Source organism: Melanotaenia boesemani, chromosome 3 (assembly GCF_017639745.1).
Source record: "Melanotaenia boesemani isolate fMelBoe1 chromosome 3, fMelBoe1.pri, whole genome shotgun sequence".
Lineage (NCBI taxonomy): Eukaryota > Metazoa > Chordata > Actinopteri > Atheriniformes > Melanotaeniidae > Melanotaenia > Melanotaenia boesemani.
In genome coordinates, this window is record NC_055684.1 from 4,491,296 (window position 1) to 4,514,770 (window position 23,475).

At 39.9% G+C, this 23,475-nt stretch overlaps 2 protein-coding genes across 4 annotated transcripts; both read right to left on the minus strand.

The window, feature by feature from the left end:
• Positions 1-1,998: 1,998 nt before the first annotated feature.
• rpn2 (ribophorin II) lies at positions 1,999-12,824 on the minus strand. 2 transcript variants are annotated; one of them, XM_041981645.1, is made up of 18 exons: positions 12,727-12,824; positions 12,250-12,440; positions 12,037-12,132; positions 11,669-11,844; positions 11,488-11,563; positions 11,237-11,371; positions 10,976-11,152; positions 10,764-10,882; positions 10,337-10,442; positions 8,943-9,034; positions 8,724-8,838; positions 8,323-8,517; positions 8,154-8,240; positions 7,967-8,062; positions 6,044-6,119; positions 3,637-3,766; positions 2,988-3,085; positions 1,999-2,605 (listed from the first exon to the last, which is right to left on the minus strand). In XM_041981645.1, exons 1-17 carry the CDS (start codon positions 12,737-12,739, stop codon positions 3,034-3,036), a joined length of 1,932 nt encoding a protein of 643 aa, XP_041837579.1. In that variant the 5' UTR covers positions 12,740-12,824; the 3' UTR covers positions 1,999-2,605; positions 2,988-3,033. The 2 variants fall into 2 exon arrangements, with proteins under 2 accessions (XP_041837579.1, XP_041837580.1); XM_041981646.1 differs by lacking the exon at positions 2,988-3,085.
• A 969-nt stretch (positions 12,825-13,793) lies between these two features.
• On the minus strand, positions 13,794-21,651 carry mybl2b (v-myb avian myeloblastosis viral oncogene homolog-like 2b). Of its 2 annotated transcripts, none has more exons than XM_041981649.1 (15): positions 21,401-21,651; positions 20,888-20,984; positions 20,731-20,802; positions 20,548-20,640; positions 20,238-20,458; positions 20,010-20,142; positions 19,878-19,931; positions 19,586-19,792; positions 19,182-19,454; positions 17,545-17,687; positions 16,393-16,492; positions 16,172-16,279; positions 14,965-15,081; positions 14,753-14,881; positions 13,794-14,666 (listed from the first exon to the last, which is right to left on the minus strand). In XM_041981649.1, the coding sequence occupies exons 1-15, from the start codon at positions 21,418-21,420 to the stop codon at positions 14,541-14,543; spliced, it is 1,893 nt and encodes a 630-aa protein (XP_041837583.1). In that variant the 5' UTR covers positions 21,421-21,651; the 3' UTR covers positions 13,794-14,540. The 2 variants fall into 2 exon arrangements, with proteins under 2 accessions (XP_041837583.1, XP_041837581.1); XM_041981647.1 differs by having other exon boundaries at positions 16,169-16,279; positions 21,401-21,650.
• Positions 21,652-23,475: the final 1,824 nt, after the last annotated feature.

The following is a 23,475-nucleotide window of genomic DNA, read 5'->3' on the forward strand; positions in this document are numbered from 1 at the left end:
TGGAAACTTTTAACAATCAAATTTGTAAATAATTTAGTCAATAGTGTAACATTCTGTACGGCAGGGAAGATGGGACCTGTGTTATATATTCAGGTACTATGAGATAGAAAGTGGATCTTCTTTGAGGAAATGTTTTTGTCACTATGTTCTGCCCTTTTCAGAAGCTGCTGTTCCTTTTTAAAATGGCCTCCTGTGCTTCTGCTTACTCCTGTCAGAGTAATTCATCATATTCAACATCATATTCAACATTATACTTAATCTTGTAAGAGCTTATGCAAACTTACCCATGAAAATAAAATATAAGGAATTAAATTCTCCTTTATGAGAGTGTTTTGGTCATCAGCTAATAGAAAAATTATACACATTGAACATGAATGATATTTTCATTTGACATAGAAACTTCTAGGTGTGAAGTATTATCAGTACCTACTTTAAAAATAATCCAATAATAATTTTATTTTTTTCATGATTTAAACTAGGTAAATACCATTTCAGATGAACAACACCTGCCATGTTACACTATATATCAGTCTTATTATTTTTTTGGAAAAAGCAGTGAGAGAAAAATAAAGTGTAGCCCATTATTCAATGGCTTGTAAAACCACCTTTAGCAGCAATACTCATACCAAGTATCAGTCTCATATCGTTCTGAAGGAATTTTGATCCATTCTTCTTTACATTTCAGTTCATTGATGTTAGATTTGCTTATTCATGGCTCTTTTAAGGTCCCACAGGGCTTCTGTCAGGTTCTTTTCTTTTTCAGACATTTAGTTGAAGATCTGCTTCTGTGTTTTGAATCATTGTCCTGTTGAATGACCCAGTTTTAGCCCAGCCTTAGATGTTGGACAGATGTCCTCTGATTTCTATTCAGAATACTTTGGTATACAGAGGAGTTTATGGCCACTAAATGACTGCAAGGTGTGCAGGTCCTGTGGCTGCATATTAAGTCCAGCTCAGCAGCCTTCCATCACTATGCTTGAAAACTAGTATGAGCTGTTGGTGCTGATACACTGTGTTTAGCTTTCTCCAAATGTGCTGCTGTGCTTTAGTCTATTTTGTGCAAACAACATTGTACCAGAACTCTTGTGATTTGTTTACCATCATCTTCAACCCAAGGTCCGACCATGCAATGTTCAAAGAAACTGAGAAAAACAAAACTCAAGAGCTACATATCAGACTTTCCAGGCCTCGTTTAATATGTTAAAATTATTGACAGTACAATTAAAATACTGGAAAAGTACGGCTTGACTGGAGAGGTTCTCCCTAAAAAATAAATAAATAAATAAAAATAAAACTTAGGTTTGCAAAGCAGCATCTAAACCAGGAGTGCCCAAGTCCAGTCCTCAAGATCTACTGTCCTGCAACTTTTAGATGCAACCCTTCCCCAACACACCTGAATCAAATGAATGGCTCGTTAGCAGGCGTCTGCAGAGCTGAATGACATGTGGATGAGGGAATTGAGCCATTTGATTCAGGCGTATTGGAGAAGGGTTGCATCTAAAACTTCCAGGATAGTAGATCTCGAGGACTGAACTTGGGCCTCTGTATTTGCCAAGTTAAATCCTGGTGGCATCTTTTTATTTGGCCAGGTATGTATGTGTACATTCACAGGTTGAGTATTTTGGAGTCAATGAACCGTGTTAGACTTCCTGGAGAAAGCTAATAAGTTTGCTCCATACTAGATTGCATTCAGTGTGTGTAACAGCGGAATCATGCGGCATAAATACAAAATGGTAGCAATAACTTGGGTGCCCCACGGGAAAGATAATGCTTTATTTTGAAGAGTCTGTGATCCCAGCTTTAAATCGTCCTTCCTCTACAGATCAGCAAGAAAATGCTGTCACATTGAATTTTAGATTTCTTTGTCCACATCAGACATTTCTGGATATCTTAAACTAATATTTCCCTTCAACTGAAAAGTCTGAGATGTCATTAATCTTTCAAAACCTAAAAACCTAGTCCCCTCCCTCCCTCTGAAGAAAGATGAACAAGTTTGGATTCACCTCAATTTCTTTATTTTCCTCGTCTTCATTACAAAAACATCACATTCTGAGACTTCCCATGTTTTATTATCAAGTTTTGTTTTTTTTTTTTTTATCTCTCTGGGACATCTCTCAAAGAGGAGAGTGCCACAGGCAAACACGGTGGCATAGTTAGTCACGATCCAAGTATCAGTGCTATTGCCGATGGCATCAGCTGAAAAATGAGCTTCTTTTGTGAGGTGAAATGGGTGCAGAGCAACAACAAAGAGGAATGTACAAAAAAATGAATAAAACCCAAATTTCATCATGAAACCACAGAAAAAAAATCCAGCTCACTTAGAAAACACTGGCATGTTGGACAATAAGAAATCTCACAGGAAGATGAAGTGCAACGATCAGTAGCTTTACAGTCCTCTGTAGGAGCATCTGTTGGTTTGTCCACTCAAACGTCGTCTCGTCTCATTTCCTTCCATTCAGCAACTCTTTAAACTGTCGATTAGATTCCTGAACTTTCGTGCCATTGTTTTTAATATTCCGATTTCAATGGAAACAAAACAAAAAAACAAACAAAAAAAAGAGACCCTTATCTGTGTCTTCATTTCTGTCCTTATTTTTTCTCGATTCTGCAGGAAAGAGAAGCAAATGGTTATTACAACCATGAAATGAAAGCAAACCTCTCAGCATTCATTTAACATCTAAATCAAGTCACGAGGCAGATCATGCATTTTGATGCGCACCCTAGAAACTCTGAAAAATGTCTACGATGTGAACGATGCAGAAATCTCGGCTCCAGAACAGAAAACATGTCAAACGTTGTGACCAGAACTACGAGTGGACGACCACAACGTGCTGCTGTGGTTGCAATGGTCATGTAATGGTGGGGACAAGCAAAACCAGGAGGGGGGGAGGGGCGGCAAGTACATGTGAAAACTCTGGCGTTAGAATGAATGAGCACCACACAGCCATGCCAGACATGGAAATGCAATCTGTGAGGGATGCCCTTACTTCAGCCTGGAAGCAGAACCGACTCATTTGCTAGAAAGGGGGGGCTTTATCGAAGGCTCCTATACTTTGCCAACCTACTACTTTGCTCTGCAGCAATCCTGAAAGAGGAGTAAAGAGACAGCGAAGGTGTAGATAGAAGGTTTAAAAAATAAAGACAGGCACCAGCTTTAAGGAGACAGAAGGAAGATGTCGTCACTAGGAAAATGACAGCAGCAAAATCATTAATTGAAATATTTTACTTGTTTAGAAAGGTTAAATGGTCAACAGACAGAAGTGAAAGTGACCTCTTGAGTCAGTGACACAGGCTACAAATTGCTCACTCTGGCCCTTGAAGAGCTCTACATATTGATGGTGAAGAAATTGCCCACTCAGACTGCCCCTCTTGCAGATCTTGTTGCCTCATTTCTCTCCTGCTATACTTGAGCCCTTCTTCTGGCAGAGAGCTTGGTATTGAAATTACCCCCAGAAAGCCTCCTGAGGAGCTACAGATATAGAATAGGCACTTTTTTCCCCATCAGGTTTTGGGGCCTTTAAGACACAGAGGTCTTAAAACAGCAGAGTCTTCGTCACCTGAGAGAGGCCAGGCTTTCTCTCTGGGATTAAGGACTCTCTAGGAACCATTTGTGCCAGGCACCATCAGGAGACGTACCTCTTCACTGCTTTCTGGGCCAGCATGCGGTTTCCGGCAAGGAAAGTTACACCACCAATGATTGCCAGGTACTTGAGAGTCTGAAACATGTTCAGGTGGGTCCAGTAGACGTACATCAGGCCAAGCATGGCTGAAATGACACAAGCAAGAAGGCATGAGCACCGACATCCAAACACCAAATGATAAATGATCATTGTGATGCAGATTTAAGAAACACAGAAACAGATGTTGTCTTCATTTGAACAGGAACATCCCACTTTTCTACGAATGCATCAGTGTGTATGCATTTCTGAACAACTTAATTCAAACAGCTTTAGAAATTATGTTCTTTTCCAATCCTACACCATTAAATTCATTACATGCCACCACAAATAATCACAGCATTTCAGTGAAATGTGCAAACGTAAATGTAAAAATCACACACACACAAAAACAGTTTGTACAACTGTAGCAAGCTCAAACGTATTTAGCAGCTTTATTCTTCATCACAGTCTGAACCCTCTTAGACAAGCTTTTTTTTTTAATGTATATATATATATATATTCTTTATGTAGTCCTCAGGAATAGTTCAGACTTCTTGAAGGACTTTCCAAAGCTCTTCTTTGAATGTTTCTGCCTTTTGTTTGGTTCTCTGTCCAGATGATTCCACACTGCTTCAGTAATGCTGAGGTCCAGGTTCCGAGGAGGATTTATCCCTCCATCAGACCTGTTGCCACTGATTTTCAGACCAGTTCTTCTGTCATGTGACATACCTCAACCTTTTATCCCCGTTTCCCTTCTTCAAGAATGACTTCTTGACAGCCACGTTTACATGGAGACCATTTCTGATGAGGCTTCAGCCAACAGTGGATGGATCAACTAAAGGTCCAGATGTATGTGGATTTGTTCCTATTTCTTCAGGACATCACTTTCAGATCCTGTTCATCTGCTGTAAATCATCCTGTGTCCTGTTTCCTCAGATCTGTCAAGTACTTCTGAACTTTGGAAGATTTACAAAAAGACATTCCTCTGAACAACAGTCAGGTAAAGGACTTGACTGAAGATGAGTAAAAGAGCAGCCAAGAAAATCTTTTGTAAATCTTTTGATCACCTTAACCCATAAGAGCCTGACGTGACATATTTGTTACATACAGTTTTTGAGACATTGTGCTTAAATTTATGGTTTGCTCATAATCCTGTTGAACACAATCTGATACTTGTCTTTTGTCCCCTAACAGATACCCAGAAGCAGGAAACCACATTATAATATTTTTTAAATATCACATGGTAATAAATGGTAGATATCTCACACAAAAAAATAAATTTCTTACTTCTGCCCAGTACTACATTTTGTGTTTGATTGCTTTGACATTGATGGTTAGCAACTGGTTAGTAGAAATTGATGAAAAAAGATCACTGAAGCAATGATGCTTGGCTTCTCTGCTGCATTTGATATTATCAACCATGAATTATTGCTAAGAAAACTTTAATAGTATGGAGTGGAACAATCAGTCTTATGTTGGTTTAAAAGCTATCTGACCAACAGAACACTAACAGTTTTTTTCAATAGATGCTTCTCCAGTGTCAGGAATGTCACGTGTGGCGTGTCACAGGGAAGCTGCTTAGGCCCATTATTGTTCACCGTCTTCACAAACAAATTACCGCTGACCTTGAAAATGACCAAAACGATGATGTACGCTGATGATTCCACCATATATTTCTGTGCATCTACAACTACTGAACAAAGTATTAAATAATGAACTGAAAGTTGCAACTCCGTGGGTGGAAGAAAATCAACTAAATCTTAACATAACAAAAACCACTTGTACGATAACTGGCTCAAATCATTCAATCTGCTTAAATCCAAAACTAAACCTTAAAATAAACGACAGCTATTAAACAAGTACAGGAAACCAAACTTCTTGGTATAATAATAAATAAATCTTGTTATCTCAGCGCATCAAATGAAATACTTAAGATTATTATATACTTAAGAATGTTTGTATATTTGTGTGCATGTATGAATGAGCAAGGATTATATTATTATAAGAATAGTTTATGGATTTTGTATGTAGGGATGCGATGTATTTCTGCATATATGTAAATGTATTTGTATGTACATAGATGTCCATAGATTTTGATTGTATTTACAAAAGGACCCCAGGAAGAACAGCTGCTTGCTGCAAGCCAACGGGGATCCAAATAAGAAGAAAGAGAAATAAGAAAACCTAATTACATCAAAGCAACATCAGACATCAGATCTGTGTTGATATAAAAAGTTCTAAAGTTAGAACTGTCACGTATAACTCATCAGTTATGTTGATTTTTTTATGCAGTCAACAACGCCATTCCCCCATCACCCTGATGAGAACCCTGTAAAAACAACCACACCTGTGAGAATGGATGCATTCCTGTGATGGACACTAACCTGCATGTCCCACGTGGAACAGGATGGTGCTCGGAGAGAAGCTGAAGTTGGAGATGTTGGCTCCGAGCTTAAACCACTACAAAGAGCAGAAATAAAAAACAAAGGGATATTTATCTGCTGCCAGAGCTGCAGACAAAAGAGCCTGAAATATTGTTTACCACCTAACACAATACAACAATGAGCATTACTCAGCAGTGAAAATGCCAGGGAATAAAAATACATCATGGCTTTTGTGATTTTAAATTAAAACAAGTGTTGTATTCATGCAGGACTACAGCTTCATTTACTGTGTTACTACTGAAGAGCTTTTCTACAGGAAAAAAGATCCCTGTGCAAACATCATCATCAGAAATAGCTTGGAGTGACAGAAAAAGGTTCAGTCTTATATACGTTTTTAAATTTAAGTTTCTGAATGATATCCATTGATGCTTCAGATGATAGCAATAATAAAGAATCCGCCCATTTTCCCCAGCTTATCCCAGGTCGGGTCCTGAAGGCAACAGGTTCAGGTGGACACCCAGATGGCCCTCTCTCTAGCTTCTCCTGGAGGAGCTTGAGCCATTAACAAGCCAGAAGGGATATATATAGGTAGATACCCAGAAAATCTCCTGAAGGCATCCTAATGATATGCTGGAACCACCTCAGCTGACTCCTTCAGCTCTCTGGCCTGGCCACTTTCTGAAGGAAGCTAATTTCAGCCATTTTTATTCTCTACAGGTGAGGCTGGCACTTAGAAAGAACCACAAACTGACCGACTCAACTCTCTCTTCACCAGATGAAACTGGTGCATCAGCCTCAATACTGCAACCCATCTGTCCATCTCTTCCTCCATCCTACCATCATTCTTAAACAAGATCCCAAGATCCTTGAGGCAATACCGCGCTCCCAATGTGGATGGAGCACACCATCTTCTTTTTGGCTGAGAACCACTGCGTCAGACTTGGAAGGTGTGACCTTCATCCTGACTGCTTCACACCGCAGGGCATCCTGAATATCTGAGCCTAAGAAAGCCGACGGAACTAAATCATCTGCAAAAAGCAGGGATGCAACTCTACAAGGCAAAAATGGTCCAAGTCTTACAATCTTACATTCAACCAAAACTCTTTTTGATCTTGTTCTGAGAAGAACATGCTTGTCAAGAGCAGAATGTCTAAGATTATTAATCATTTTCTGAGAGTATGCATCTGATTTCTTGATGACAAAATCCTTAAATGTATTATTTTATACATATTTAAGTTTAAATTATATCACAGAGACACTGTTTGAGATCACTATCTTGCACACCTAATTCAAGTGGTAAAACCATGCTTAAAGACCTACCAGTACCAATTCACTCTGTCAGAACAAGAAGCTGAAGCTTCAACAGCCAACAGCACTCTGCTGAGGGGGAAACACTTTTCCAATGTGTCTATTAAGAAAAAAAGTGCCCTCTAAAATAAATTTAATATTTTTAATTTAAATAAAGAATGTTATCATACAAAAAAATTTATTTTTATATGCGCCTCAAGAGCTTTTGCAAAAAAAAAAAAAAAAGCAAATAAAATCCCTGCAACTTTTCACAAGTTGCCATGAAATCAGGTATTTTAGGCTGGAAAAAAAAAAAATAAAAAAAATCACAAAATTCAGCAAAATCCTGGAAGGATGGCATATAAATCTACTCCATCATATCTGATTCCATTCAACACATCTGTGTACGCATGTGTGACTGTGTGAAAGAGAAACTAGAATATTTCAAAATAGCTGTTATACTTTGTTTTGTTAAGCCTTATTTTACTAATAACAAATTGTTTTTATAGCCCAAAACAAGCACCAACAGCCTGCAACAGCGACTCCCGACACCCCTTACTCCCACAGCAACCCCCACAAAATTCCAAGGAACACTGGAAAGCCTTCTCTATAATAAAGAAGAGAATAAATTATTACCAGGATGAGTAGAAGCAGGAAGGGAGACAAGACGAGTGCAGTGAAGGTGTTGGAAACCACAGTTGGAGGCTTCTTCTCTGGCTCCCTGAACAAGTGCTGCACAGACAGAAAAAATATTTTTAACCAGGGAACAAATAGCTGCTTCAGGTCTCATGATCCAGTAAATCAAACAGAGAACAAGTGTCACCTGGATCTCTGGCTTGGGGACATAGAGGGTCTTGGACTGAATGGTGGCGGGAGCTTCCTCATCAACAAACTTTAGAACAACATCTGCCTGTGAACAGATTTAAGACTTTAACACTTCACACATCAGTAAGAAACATCAGCGTCCACACAAAGCTTGACTGGATACTGACCACATTCCACAGGATGGGATTTTCCAGGGTAGCATCCCCAACGATGAGGTAGAGGGAGTAGGTACCAGAGATGGAGTCAAACTCTGACTTCCGCTCAGCTGTGTCCAACTCAAACTTGTAGAGATTCTTGCTGTCGGGTTCAGCCACAAACACCACCTCCTGACCAGTTTTCTGATTGTGCAGGCGGACAAAGGTCTGTGGTGGAGAGATCACACACCTCACTATGAAACAAGGCCAAACCTCACCTTTCTGCTGACCTTTCACAGCAGCTGGCTGATCGTGATTGTCTTGGTCAACCACATGCTGCATACCATGGCAGCATGGTGACACAAGTGATGATCAAGTCAAAAACAATACAGACTTTAACAACATGATGGAGGAGTGCGTTTATGATTACAGACCTGGTGAGGGGTGAGCTCCAGGCCAGTGTTGACGTCAACCAGCTGGAAGGACATGGCAAAGTTCTGGTGGCTGTCTGCTGTGAAGGAGCTTTTGGCTTTGGATGGATAGTCCACCCTGGATTATCAAACCAAAAGAAGAAAAACATCCAATATTTTTACTTTCATGCTACTGAGAACGGGCAAAAAGCTGAACCTGCTTAGTCAAACTTGTTTCTGGACCTGGTGGTCTTAGTGCCGATGCTCTGGTCCTTATCCACCACAGAGAGGTCCATGTTGGTGACAGCCACCTCTGTAGACACTTTGACTTTAAGCTGCAGGAAGACACAGAAAAAAAAATCATATATAATGTTGTGAGAAAATGACAGTTTACTACTTTGTTTTCATGCAAATTAAAGCCAGATAATCATGGATAGATATTCATACCCATGGAGAACTCTAGGAGAGTACACACAAAGGCATGATGAAGGATGTCACGATTACTTGATTTTATAATTAATCGTGATATTAAACACTGATATTACGTATCAGTGCCACTTAGGAATAAACGAAAACAAAGTTACAACATCTGCTTGTGTTGCTTTGTTGTCCTTCCACACGAGTTGCAGAAGAGGCGTGTTAGAGTGGAACAGAAAACGTTCTTTACTCCAAACTAACGGATTAAATCATCCTCGTCAGATTTCTTTGGTTATAGAAAAAGAAAATGAGCAAGGGGTCATTGTGGAGGACAGCTCGCCAGCCTGTAATGCATGATTTAAAGAAGGAAATACATCCAGTGTTTCACCAGGAATACCACCAGCTCTGTACGACTAAGACAAATGTTTAGCAACAGGGTTAAATGTTGTTAACGTTTATTCAGCGTAACATTGAAATGAAATGTTATGGTGTCATTTAAAGTTTTGTACTGATTGGACTTACAGTATGAAGTGATGAGTTAAACAGAATTAACTAAGCTTTACATTATATGGATGGAATAAAAAAAATTTTTTTTCCATAGATTCACTGTTCAAACATAATTAATTCGGTGTGAGGTTGGTGCTTTCTGTTTTTATTGTTGTCAGTGTGCAGTGGGCTGTAGAAGGAACCATATTTAATCCCAGATTTCTGGTCTTGTGTCTTTATTTCACTGTTCCAGTATCATTCATGTTTCAAACAGCAGCTGTTCAGCTAAAGGTCCAGGCAGACGTCCTGCAGCCTTTTCCATCATCCAGAATTATTATGTAGGATTTATTGTTAACAGAGCAGAGATTTCTGGTTCCTTTATTGTTATATTGTTTTGTCATATTAAGTCACATAATATCATTATGTTTGGAAAAAGAATATTATTTCAGCTTAACTTTAAGCAATGCTTAACACCCTTATGTTAGCCCACCCACCAGGTTTGATGGGGGAGGCGGAGATAAAAATTCATGACACGTTGCAGCATGGGGACTATGAAATAATTAATTAGAAATATGTTTAATAACTTATACCTATATTTGTTTCCATTTTTAATACATTGAGACATTTAATTATCTCTTCAACAATGTTTCCATGCATTTCATTGAGGCACCTTTTCTTCCCTCCAGACAAACTGGTGGTAGATACAACAGTTCAAACTAAGTGCGTAAACTTGCCTCAACATGATTGGCAACCAGCCGGCTATCCCCGGTCACTGCAACTGCAAACTGGTAATATCCGCTCGCTGGCTGGCTGGATATGAAGTTCAATTCAAAGACACCACTAAAATGTAGGAAAAGAGGACGTTGAAGAGCAGATCAGCAAGAATTCCTGAAGAGATATTAACTACACAAATAAAATAATCAACATTAAGCAGATGCATCTTAGAAAAAATGTACTACAATCAGTAGCTAATCAAAGTAATGAAAAAAGAAAAAAAAAGAGGGGGAGGGGCTTTCAGTTTTTAGCATCAACATTTAAACCACCTTTCTAAGAACGCTGGGAGAGTTCTGTGGGCTGAACAACGAAGAAACATGTGGTGACGTGTATTTATCTTCTCCAATGTTAGCACTTTGAACAACGCTGGAAGACTTTCATACATACTCATTAAGAGTGAACGGTGCTTTGCTGAGGATGACGCTTTTAGAAGCCACAGCATGCGCAGACTCCACCAGCACGCTAGCTGAGGCCAGAGGTTGAGACATGACATCAGTAACGAGGAGCTGTGAATCAGACCGAGAGAAAACATCACAGAGGAGATTAAAAACCACGTGGAAAGGCTGCAGCTAGAATAAGATCCGGCATCAATCCTCTACCTGCAGGGTTGGTTGGCTGTGGGACACCGTGGCTGGGCCCTGAGTGTTGACAATAACCGGCACATGGAAGCGGTTGCCGGAGAGAGCGGCAGCAGCACTCGCCACACTGAAAGCCTCAGCCAAGGAATCCCAGGATTTCTTGCTGAAGATAGAGTTCACAAGCTGGATGACCTGGTCCTGATAGGAGAGTAGAGCATCCATCACTTTCTGATTTAAGTATGTGCTGAAAATGACCTAATACCTCACAGACAAATATCAGACCTCCTTGAGAGGAGGCTCCATGTCCACATGATCTGACAGGGCATAAGCAGCAGTCACAAACATGGCGGTAGCCTCAAGCCCCTCTTCAAACTGGAGGTAGATGCCACCAAGATCATCCAGACGAGCTGTCAGATCCTGCAAGAAGAAAGCAGATACATTTTTAAATCCATTCCTGCAAATAAAACTGTGCTTCTTGCTCAAAATCAAAGAACAGTGGTAGAGCACCACCTGGTGGAAGGTACACAGCTCACCTCAATTTCCTCCAGCACTCCTCCGAGTTCTGCTTGCTGGGAAAGGCGGGATGCAGTTTGCAAAGCCAAGATTATCCTGACCAAAGGGTGCATAAATATGTTGTAAATTATACTTTTCAGATAATTTCCTAAACAGAAAATGCAGGATCATCCACTTCCAATCAGCACATCAAATCCTTACGCCATAACATTGTCTTCCTTGTTGATGCGAGCCGTCAGCGCACCCACAACTTCCTGGGAAGCAAGAGGAAGCCCCAGAGAGCTCAGGGCACTCACTGCCCGATGGATCTGGGTCATGGACGAATCTTCACTAACTGCTGCTAGAAGGATGTCACGGGTTTCATTGGATACAGGGATCTGAAAAGGACAAAAACACTCTCATATGAATATTTTGATATGTTATGGTCTGTGTTACAGTAGTCTTATAATAAGTTTAATCATTTGATGACTAATTAATTTACAGCAAGCTGTAAGTTTTTGTTCTTGTTTGTGTCCAACATTATCCAACTAAGGATTATTGATGGACAAGGCTAAATATTCACTTCATACCTCACATTCTGTGATGGCTTGACTGGTTTCAGCAGCAAAAAAGAGAGAGTCAACACTTGTAGGATCCAGCTGGGATTTCAGGAACTGGCATACATCCTATAAAACACATTTTTAGGCCAAACAACAATGAGGATTATGGTTTCCCATATACTTAAAGAAGATAAATGTGTGTCTGATTAAAGCAAAATAAATATATAAATAAGAGTAGCCCACCTTTTGATCAGGAATAGTTTCACCAAGCTTGCTCTGACCTACAACAGAATAATATGCGGACTCCAGGTCGGTGAACGGCTGGCTCAGGAGGTTCTGCAGCCGGGCCACATCAGACGGGGACAGGTAGTGCGACGGTGTGAGCGCCTGAGCTCCACTCAGAGCCAGGCCAAGGAGGAAAAACCCGAGCAGACCTAAAACCACCGAAGAAAGAATGCAACAAGGCACATTTCCAATAAATGATCTCCTTTAATCATATATTCATTCAATGAGGTGACGTTTGCTTGCACGCGCATTGCAGGTTATGCTAGAAGGCGAACATGCTAACGTCAAAAAGAAGCAGCTCATTGTTGATAACGGGCATTATTTCTAACCTATTTTTTCCTGTAATTATATTTAAAAAAACGTATAAGGTATCAAATAAAAGAAAATCGCTAATATTTAACTTTATATTCAATTTTTATGAATGACTAGACTTACCAGACCGGTCCATGTCTTGCAGTCTAATGCAGCGTCACCAAATCCGACGATTACTTCCGGTATCTCAGAGCGCAGTCAGCCAAGAGAAGACAACTTCCGGTTTCAAAGTTTACATTTTCTAGAAGTCTTCAAGTTACCGTTCTCCCATTATTTAGTATAAGCTATTAAAATTAGTTGGAAAATAAAATATAAATAGAATTTTCAATGTTCAAACAACGGAAGTTCATGCTACTGAGCTGTCACGTGATTCACGCAGCTTTCAGCTAGTTCCAGGAAGTCTTGAGCAAGCAAATCAAATTTTTGTGATTTTGAGATTTCTAAATTAACAATAGTTATCCAAGTTTCATAAGCAGGCTCTGCAGTACTGAGAAATGATGTTTAAATACAACTTCTCTCCACACACTACCTCAGTTTGGAACAAAAGGTGCATTTTAATAAATTAGATCCTTTTTTTTTAACAAAGATTTTTTTTCCAAGATTAAACGCCAAATTTTCAAACTTGGTATCTTTTTCAATTTCATCCAAACCTAAAAAAAAAGAAAGAATTTAAAGCTTTAAATGCTGTTGCCCTCTAAACGACTTTCTTAAAATAAAAAACAGGAACACGAGAAACTGGAGAAATACCAAGGAGTCAAGGAAGTGCTGGAAAAAAACCTGGAAGGTGAAGGCAACAGTAGTAACAGTGGTCATCAGAGCATTGGGGGCCGTGTCCCCCACGCTGGAGAAGTGGCTCATACAGACACCTGGAGAACCATCAGACATCTCCATCCAGAAGAGTGCAGTCCTAGAAACAGCTAAGATACTGGCAGATCCTCAAGCTCCCAGGACTCTGATAGAGGACCTGGAGCTGGAGATGAACAGCCACCCAGCCTACCCAGGGGAGATGGGAGGGTGGGTGTGGAAAATCTTTCATTTTTTATATGAACAATCATTGGTAAAATAAGTAGGTATAAGGTTTTGTTTCAGCATCCTTTTCATATTATTAATACATTATGTATTTTTTCCCAAAGAGCCACTAATGCTGCAAATCAACTTTGAAACCATCCAAACATTTAATTCAACTGAACTGTTTTAAATAGGTTTTATTTAACTGAACCTATAAAATAGACACAACCATAAATCAAACATAAGAACATATTTCTTACGTTACATGAAAAACGGTTGTGGGTCAAACATACAGCTCTAAATATTTACAGTGACAAATAACATTATCCCTTACCTTAAATGGCCTGTATAGATTTCCAATAATCTATGACAAAATTAAACTTTGGTGTTGAATCTTTTTTTTAAATTAACAGTGAATCACATGTGAAACTGTCAAAATGCAGTTTAACCCATTTTGGAGAATGAATTCCTGTGCAGATAAAAACACAAACAGGAAACAGCCTAAAACAGGGAGGTTCTTCCTTCATGCACTGTTGATCAACCAGCAGGGAGTTGCTGCATATTAAAGATGGACACATTACCCGATTGTTTGCACCGTTCACAACAGTACGAAAAAACTGTTAAATTTCAGAACCCATTATGTAATTTAAAACCCATCTTTTCTCAGTGATAGCAGATATTTTATCCTCTTGATTCTTTTCTATTTTGTTCTTCCGTAAACATACTGCACCAAAAAACAAAACAAAAGCAGTAGTGAGGAAGAGTTTGTCTACATCTAAAAGCACCATTCTCTCTCAAAGGAAGCCTTACAACGTCGACATCTGGAATGCTCTTTTCTTTTTCACCATCTCGACTGACATTAAACCATCTAAGCGAAGGAACGGCAGCAACACTGAGCTCTGGAGGTGTCGGTGCGAGGGCGGCTGATCTCAGGACAGAATCAGAGCCCGGCTGGGATGAGGTTTCAGCGAGCGAAGGAGGCGCCTTGCTTTCTCCGTCATAATGAGCTGGTCTTCTGTTTGTCCACAAACAACCTTTTCCCAATTTTTTGACATCTGAAAAGAGAAAAATAGATTCAGGTTCTTCTCCTTTGTTGTTTTCTTTTTTAATTTCTTTTTAAGGATTAAAAGGGAGGACTTACGTGACGTGGAGACACCGTGCTGGGATATAAGGCACTGTCGCTGGGTCCCAAAAGGAAACCCTGATCCAATATGTTTTCATGCCGCTTGCTGCAGAACGAGGAGTTTAGAGAAACCATCACAGGTTCTTCCTGTGGCCAAGAGAGGGGGACAAATAGAAAGAATTAGGATGTACAAAATCTCCAGACAGTCAGTGTGTTTAATGAAGTTTTACCTTGATGGAGTGTTTGGCTTCATTCTTCAAGGATTTACGTTTGGATGTGGGCATCACCTGGCAGTCCATGACATCGAGGGCCAATGATTTACGCACTTTCTTCATTGGTGGGCGGTGCTGATGTAAAGAAATTACAATAAAAAAATTAAAAGCATAATCACTGATATCTACACTACGGTAAGATGTTACGTCAACAGAACAGGACGTTAAAACTGGTCAGGTTTACAACTGAGACATGGTGGATTAGAGGAAGCGAACAAACAACGCTGCCTCTGTGCAGCTGCAGCTACAGCTTCTTATTTTGCTTCAAAGATGGAGCTTCTTTTTTAGCAATAGGTCTTAGGACTAAAAAGTTTCAGAGGAATGTTTTCTCCTTCTTGAGCCACTTAAAAGCATAAAAAGGCCCCAAACTCAATAAATCGATCAGTGTTGTGTCAACACTTAAAGGGGTAGTGCACCAAAAATGTGCTTTTTGAGCTTACTTGTGATGAAAATCACCTATACTGTTGTCAAATAGAGGACTAAAGTGTAAAAAAAAAACAAAAAAAAAACAACTATCTACATCAGATGAACAGGATCTGAAAGTGATGTTGTGAAGAAATAAAAAACAAATCTAGCAAAGACCTGATCCAGGATCAGTTCATTTATCTACTGTTGGTCGAAGCCTCATCAGAAATGGTCACATCTAGTAAAAAAGTGATTACTCAGACCTGGGGAAAGACCCAACAAATGAACAATGCATGACAACCAATAAATCTACAAAATGGAGAAGATGAGACATAAAACAAAGACCCCATTAGTCTCAAATGGAGGATAAATGGACAAAAAGGACTCAATATAAAACACACCAACTTGAAGCATACAAGACCCAATATAAGACTCATAACCCCATGCACACTGTGTATGTTATGAAGAATATGTGAAAAATGGATATAAAAATAAAGTATGAGGAGATGTTCCCTATTTTAACACACCTGAGTCAAATGAATGAGCCACTGAGCAGAACCTGATAAGCTGTTGGATGCATTTAATGTAAACAGGTTTGTTGGAGCAGGGAAACATCTAAAACTTGCAGGGCTGCTGCTCTCTAGGACCAAACTTGCAAACCACACGAGTTGCTGATTAAACCAATCAGAAGTTGAGATGTGCATGCAGTGTTTTTGGTGTTTCTTGAAGTAAAGTCGGTTACAAGGGTCAATATTACCACTGTTTTGTGTCTTTGCTCAGGTGGGGTTGAACGCACAAGAGCCAAGTCCATCCCCGTGTCTCGTAGGATGACCTCATTTATGTCATCTTCAAGGTTTGGAGTCTGAGGCTAAGAAAACAAGGCAGAAGACATGATTCAATAATAATTAAATATATAAATAAGCAAACAAAAAGAGAAAAAGTCTGTACAGCTTTTCACAGAGAACGCAGGCTGATACCTACCAGAGGCTTCAAAGGGCCGTATTTCTCCATGGCGTTTTTGAAGGGCGTCGGCGTTCGGGGCGTCGTACAGAGATCGGATTTGTGGTTTGGTGTAACAAATCTGAAAGACAACAAAAAGCGATGACAGAGAACCAAACACACCAGTCTGTGCCAAGTCTCCTTTCACACAGCTGTCTGAGTCTAGCAGCATCTGGACATCCTGGTGCTTCTCGTTGCTTTTCTGCAGCACTTTGAGACTGGAATCTAACCGGGTTGGACCCTTTTACGTAACATACACCCATCACTTGGATAACTGCAGCCAGTCGGTCAGTTTGTTGTAAAAGAGCAGTGCTCCTCAGATTTTCCTCCTTTTTCTACTTTCAGGGCCAAATAAACAAGAGGAACAGATTGGAGCTGCAGCTTCTGGTCTGTCTGATCACACCTTAACATTTTCACCTTACCTGAGCTCAGAGATGAATAACATTGTGATAAAAAGCCAAGCGAAGGGGTTGGTCTTCACCTGATCCACAGCTGTACACCACGCTGTGTGTTGGCTTGAAATTAAGACCATTAGACATCCAGTAGAACGAAGAACACAGACGAGAATCGTGAAAACTGGAAAAGACTGTAAAAAGTGGAATATGGTGGAATTCACTCATATGTGGTTTTTATCGATTATCTTCACTAATTTCAGAGTTTCTCCAACGTGCCTGAGCAACATGAAGCAGAAAAGCTGGATGGGAGTTGAATGTGTTTTGACCTCTGCAGCTCGCCGTCTGTGTGACGTCACCTGAACCGAAAAGAACCAAGTCTCACCCAGAAGTTCGGTGGTGGCAAAGAAGTTATTTATAAAAGAAGAAGAAGAAGAAATCCAACACTATGCAGCTCTATAAAAACTGAAAGAGCTGCATCCGTTTCTGGTGAAGCATCTAACTGAGAACACGCTGGCGGATAAACGGAGCCCGAAAACCAGAGCAGCTCCAACAAAGAATGAAAAGAGCAGCTACACAAAGTCTGAAAAAATGTGTAAACACAAACAATGTCGCCCGGTGTCCCACCGACATCATGAACACGGACAAACAACTTCTCTACTGAAAGCTCACATCTCACAGAGTCCAAAACTGTAAGTTTCATCTCACTAAGAAAAGCAGTAATAAACTGTAGCTGACTTACGCCATGTTTTCCCTCTGTGTGAGCGGGGTCTTGTCTCGCTGCAGCGGGGTGGTAACTATGGCTTTCTGGCTGCACACCGGCGTGGACGTGAGGGAGGGGTTCTCCAGATCATGGGCGTCCTGCTTGGTCCACATGTTGAGGAACTGAAACGATAAATGCCAGTCAGCAGCGGAGCTGTCAAAATGGCAGCATGTACGTTTGAGATAGGTTTTTGTTTTTTGTTGTTATTATTTAGGAGCTGAATCCCTGTCAGCTGTTTTTTTTCTGTAAAAGCTGTAGGAAATTTTCTGCTGTGTTTCTGTTCAAGTGTAGCACTTTGTTGTCTGGTGATGGCTTGGACTGAAGGGTCGTTGCCTTCTATCTGTGGTGTTTTTGTCTCCTCTTTCTGCTTTCCCTTTTGCTGTCTTCCTCCTTTTTCTGTCCCCTCCAGTCAGGTTCAGCAAGATTACATAGGATCCATAATAATAATTAATAAATAAATAATAAATAAATGAATTAATCAGATTACCAACAGGAGCCTTATATCCATAAACCAGAGCAAATTTGTTTGGCACAACACAGCAACCAGACTGTCATTCAGCTTGTCATAATGCTGGACAGGACAGGTTGAAAAAAAAATGGCGGCATGTTCTCTAGAAATCTCTCAAGTTAGAAAAATAGCATTTTATTTTTCAGTTTTTTGTCCGCAAGAAGTTTCAAAAGAGACGTAACTACTTCTGCAGGCCTGGCTTTTAAACATATGTTTAAAAAAAAAAAAGCAACAGTTTTAACCTCAGTCAGCATCAGTCATGATGTTTCTCAGCTGTCAGATTGGGAGGTAAAATGATGTAAAATGAATGTATGAATAGATGTAGCAGCATAAAGGCCGACCAGAAGAAGAAAGCTGAATTAATTACTAACAGAACTTTGTAGAAATAACACACAGATCAACAGTGACCAAGCCTTTTCTCATCTCATCGTTCTCTCCAGTCTTGGCTTTCAGGAGAAAAATATTGTTATTGAAACAAACACACAACTACTACTACTACTATTTACCTGCTATCCTCACTAAACCAACTCCAGCTCAGCTGCTTTGTGGCGCCACCGTGCATCAGAAACGTCTTCTTGGCTTTATTCCAGCCATAGAGGAGCATTATTTTTCTTCTTTTCACACACACATAGAACTTTCTGCTCACTGGTTGATCTTTGGCTGCTCCTGATTGGACGTTACCATCAATCTAAGCTCTCTGATTGGTGGAAGAATTCATTTTCAGGTCTAAATAGAGGTCTCTTAGCAACATAGTAGTGATAATGATTTTTTTTCATGATGAAAACAGTAATGCTGTTATCATGGATCATTATAGATTTACCAGATAGTCTCTGAATAAAAACTACATTTAGTGGCTGGATTGTAAACCTCCTGGATGGAATATTGTCTGGAAAACCTCCATAGATCACCTAAAGGGTAGCTATCCATCACATTCACCCCACAGAGCTACACACTACCGTTCTTGAGACACTGTTGACGATATATGCAGCAGCCTTCAGGGAGCGTTTAAGGGTCTGCTGGGCCTCAGTTTCTTTCCTATCATTACAGCAACACTAACACAGTTTACCTTCCTGTACAGCATCCCTGTATCACCACAGTGTTAACTTACTTGAGATGGAGAGAAAGGCAAGATTTTTACAGGAGTGCTTTTTGGAGTCATGGAGTGATTTGTGTCAGGAGACAAGTTGATGCGTCTCCGGCTGCGACGGGTCAGTATGGAGGGCGGAGAGATCCCTCCGGGAGAGATGGGGATGAGCTCCCCCTTGTTGCCTTTGCTCAGCTCCTGCAGGGCGCTGCCCTCTAGACGAAACTGGTGGCGTTCGGGGCTGGAACTGTTCTCTGGCAGGTCAAACGCTGCGAGGTTGCACCAGCCTTCGAGGTCCTGGGTGTGAAGAGACATTTTCGATTTGTTTCTTTTTCTTTTTTTTTTTTAACATAAAAATCTAAATACACCTTTAAAACAACTGTCTTATTATTAATATGTAATAAAACCTTTGTACTGGAGATATTTACCCCATCCACCAAGTCCAGCACTTCCTTCAGCACTGGGCCCGGAGGGGACAGGAAGCCCGAGCTGTCCACCACCCAGCTGGTACCGTTCAGCTCTCCTGCAGGGTCTGCTTCAGCGTTGGGGCTTAAATCGTTCCTTGGTGAGGGGACAGTCTTTGACGGGCCTGCTTCACTGGGACCAGCTTTAGATGAAACTGGCATTTCCTGCAGCTGGTGGGAAGATAATGCTGACTTAACACTGTTGTTTTGTGATACAGAGGCTTTCTACATATGAAGTCTATAATGAGCTGCTCACTAAAAGATGGCTCCTTTGTTCTGCGTCTCTCTCTTCTTGACAGCAGCTGGTTATCTGTATGACCAAAAACACAGCATTTTCAATACTTGAAAAAACAAGATAGAAAGGAGAACACTGGGGAAGACAACCAACCTGCACGTCTTTATTAACACGAGCCAACAGCTCTTCCAGCTCATTTGGCCTGATCACCTCTCCAGTATAGAAGCCCATTTCTAGCTTGCGTTTAATGGTTGAATTCCAGTGATTCTTCACAGCATTGTCTGTCCTGTGAATAGATATCATGACATGAACTCTTAGGATAATTTCCACACACAATAAGCAGCAGTACAGAGTTAGGACTAAATAACAGTAGCGTTTAACCTTCCAGGGAGCAGCTTTGCGATCTCAGCCCACCGGTTCCCCAGCACGCAGTGAGCCTTGTAGATGATGAGGTCCTCCTCAGCCGTCCACGATGACTTCTTCACGTTGGGATTGAGGTGATTGTGCCAGCGCTCTCTACACTGCTTTCCCAGTCTGCCCTTGAGATGCTTGGCTACCACCGCCCACTGTTTGTTGCCATAGAGATTTACAAGCTCTATAACCTGTGGAAATATCATTGTAAAAACACATGTCTTTACTTGTCCTGCCATATTTTCTGTACTTCAGTTTTTTAAGCTTAAGCACCACCTACTTTCTCATCCTCCTCTTTGGTCCAAGGACCTTTAATGAGTTCTGGATCCAAAACCTTAAACCAGCGGTGCTGACACTGATGTTCAGTGTGATTCTAAGCAAAAACAGAAGAAAATTCAACGTACTGGAAGAGATTTGTGTTGACAACCAACAACCAACAATAAGAAAACAGGATGGCACTCACTGGTATGTAGCTGGCAATGTGTTTCCAATCATTTGATCCCAGTTTTTGAACCAGAGCTTTAAGCTTGTCATCCTGTAAACAGAAATAAGATGTCATGTAAAGCCATGATCTTTATGAGAGTCACTCAGAATCTGTGAAACAAATCACAACAAATCACCTCCTCCTGGGTCCATTTCACCTTCACTTTCCCACCTTCCCTTGGCTCTGCCACATCAGAATCAGTATCTTGATGCAGGGCCTCCTCTCCATCCTCACTGAGAAAAACACAGCCATGATGTGCACAAATACAGCTTTCTGAGGCCATTTATTCCACAATCACTGGCCCGCCCTTATGGCCTGGTTAGCAGGTTTATTTCTGTTTTATGATTGCTAACAGATGGCATAACTCGGCATGAACAGTGTTGCCAAATGCAAAGGCTAGTGCAGTGGTTTATTTGACTGGTTGGGGTTAACAAAAGTGGTTGACAATAAAAACAAATCCTAAATCCTGTTTATCGAGTCAGGAAAAGGGCGGCAGTAATGAAGCGGACTGAGCCACACATAAAAGTATTTCTGGGTTAAAAATTTTTAGAACTACTAAAATTAACAATGACATTTAATCTCTACTAATAATAATAATAATCACTTAAGATGCTACAATTTATTCAAACAACCAAGATCAATATCTTACCCGCGCGACCTCCAAGACATTTCCCTCTGTTTTTGTTGTTTACGGTCAGACGGAGTTTTTCTCTGCCGCTGCTGCACGTCATGTGCACAAATATCCCGCTTTATGTCCTTATTTCCTGATGTTCAGAGTCTTTAAAAAGTGCCCCAAAGCACCCTGACAACAGCTGCAGCAGAAAGCCCCGATCTGTCCGCGCTCCACAATTTCTATCTCGCGCCCTTCTCCGTCCAGAGCAAAAGGAGTGACGTAGCTGAGCAAAAGGTCTGCGCATTGGATCAAACCGGAAGCAAGAGAAACTTCCGGTGGGACCTTCAACATAATAGGACATTTCTTTTTCTTTCGTGTATTTGTTGAATGTTTTCACATTTTTTTCAGTTCTTGTGGTTTAAGATGTCTTGAATTTGTTTAAAAGTGCATTATTACACCGATTTTGCCAAAACTAATATACTATTTGAATATATGAATCAGCTTTTCGACTAATGTATTATATGTGTATGCTAAGTAGTACTGAATATATATCTCTTTAAAATCTGTAAAATTAATTGAATGTTTGTTATAATTGCTTAGACTTTCTATATTTCAAAACTATTAAGGTTTTAGCTTTTATTTTTCATTCTATTTTCAGATTCAGACGTACTTTATTAATACCAGACCGGGAAATTTCACTGTTAGAGCAGCACAAATGTCAGAGAGAGAGAGAGAGAGAGAGAGAGAGAGAGAGAGAGAGAGAGAGAGAGAGAGAGAGAGAGAGAGAGAGAGAGAGAGAGAGAGAGAGAGAGAGAGAGGACTAAGATAAAACTTTAAGACGCAAAAATACTGGAAAAGATAAGACATGTAAAATAAGGAAAAAATATATATGTGTGTCTGTGTAAAACATTGTATATACACACTTATGTATATATCATATATAAATATAAATAAAAATATAGATAAAAAATATGATTTACAAAAAAAAATCAATATAATATTCACAAATAAGTATCCAGGTAAAAATAAAAATATGACTAATGGAAAAAATATGGGATACTCAATCAAAAGAAAGTACGGTGGTGCATGAAGAAGTAAGAGGATTTTTTTCTGTTAAATCATTACAATTTTTTATTTGGATATTTACAAGGTATGACATGCCTGTAATGATGATCTGTGACATAGTTCTGCTTGTATTAATTGTATTTTTGTGACTTATGTCAAAGTTATTTTTAAAGATGAATACTTTAATACTTTTTTTTTTCTTTATTTCATTTGGAAATAGTAAATAAATATATTTTCAAAATGGCATGACCTGAATTATTTTTCTAAATAAACATTTCTTCAGGTATTTTTATACACTTGTTCACCTCGTATGTCTGCTGCACATCATTTATTGATTTGACTCTAAACCTTATTTGGCTTTCATGGTTCTGAGTTAGTGTCGGCCAGACCAGATCTGGAATCACAAAAGTGAATCAGTTTCACCAAATCTATGATCTATTAAAGAGCATGTACAGCTACAATGAAAACCAGCCCAAACTAGCTGACTTTAAAGTTCTATTACAAAACAGATTATATCAGAATCAGCTTTATTTGTCAAGTGAACACAAGGATTTTTTGCCAGCACATGTCACTCTAGTAGGAAGAACTAAGCAACAGTAATAAAATAAAGTAATAAAAAAAGGACTTACATAGTCTACTATGCACAGAGCTATTACCTTTATGCAGATGCAAATGCAAGTCAAATATACACTATATACAGTAGAAAAGTAGCATAAGAAAAATATGAAAGTGATGGGGTGATGAGTTACAGAATGTGTAACCGGTTAGTTGTTCATCTGGTCAATATCTGAGGGCCGGCGTGGCCCAGTGGGTAGAGTGGTTGTCTTGTACTCTGAGGGTTGCTGGTTTGATCCTCGGCCTGTCGAGCTCATGTCGAGGTATCCCTGAGCAAGACACCAAATTGCTCCTAATGGGTTGTGGTTGAGTGCCTTGCATGGCAGCTTCAGCCATGTGTGGAATGTGTGTGTGAATGTCGTGTATATTTACAGACCAAAAACATGTGGAAGAAGCTGGTGCATATCTAAGTCATTATTTAAATAATGTAC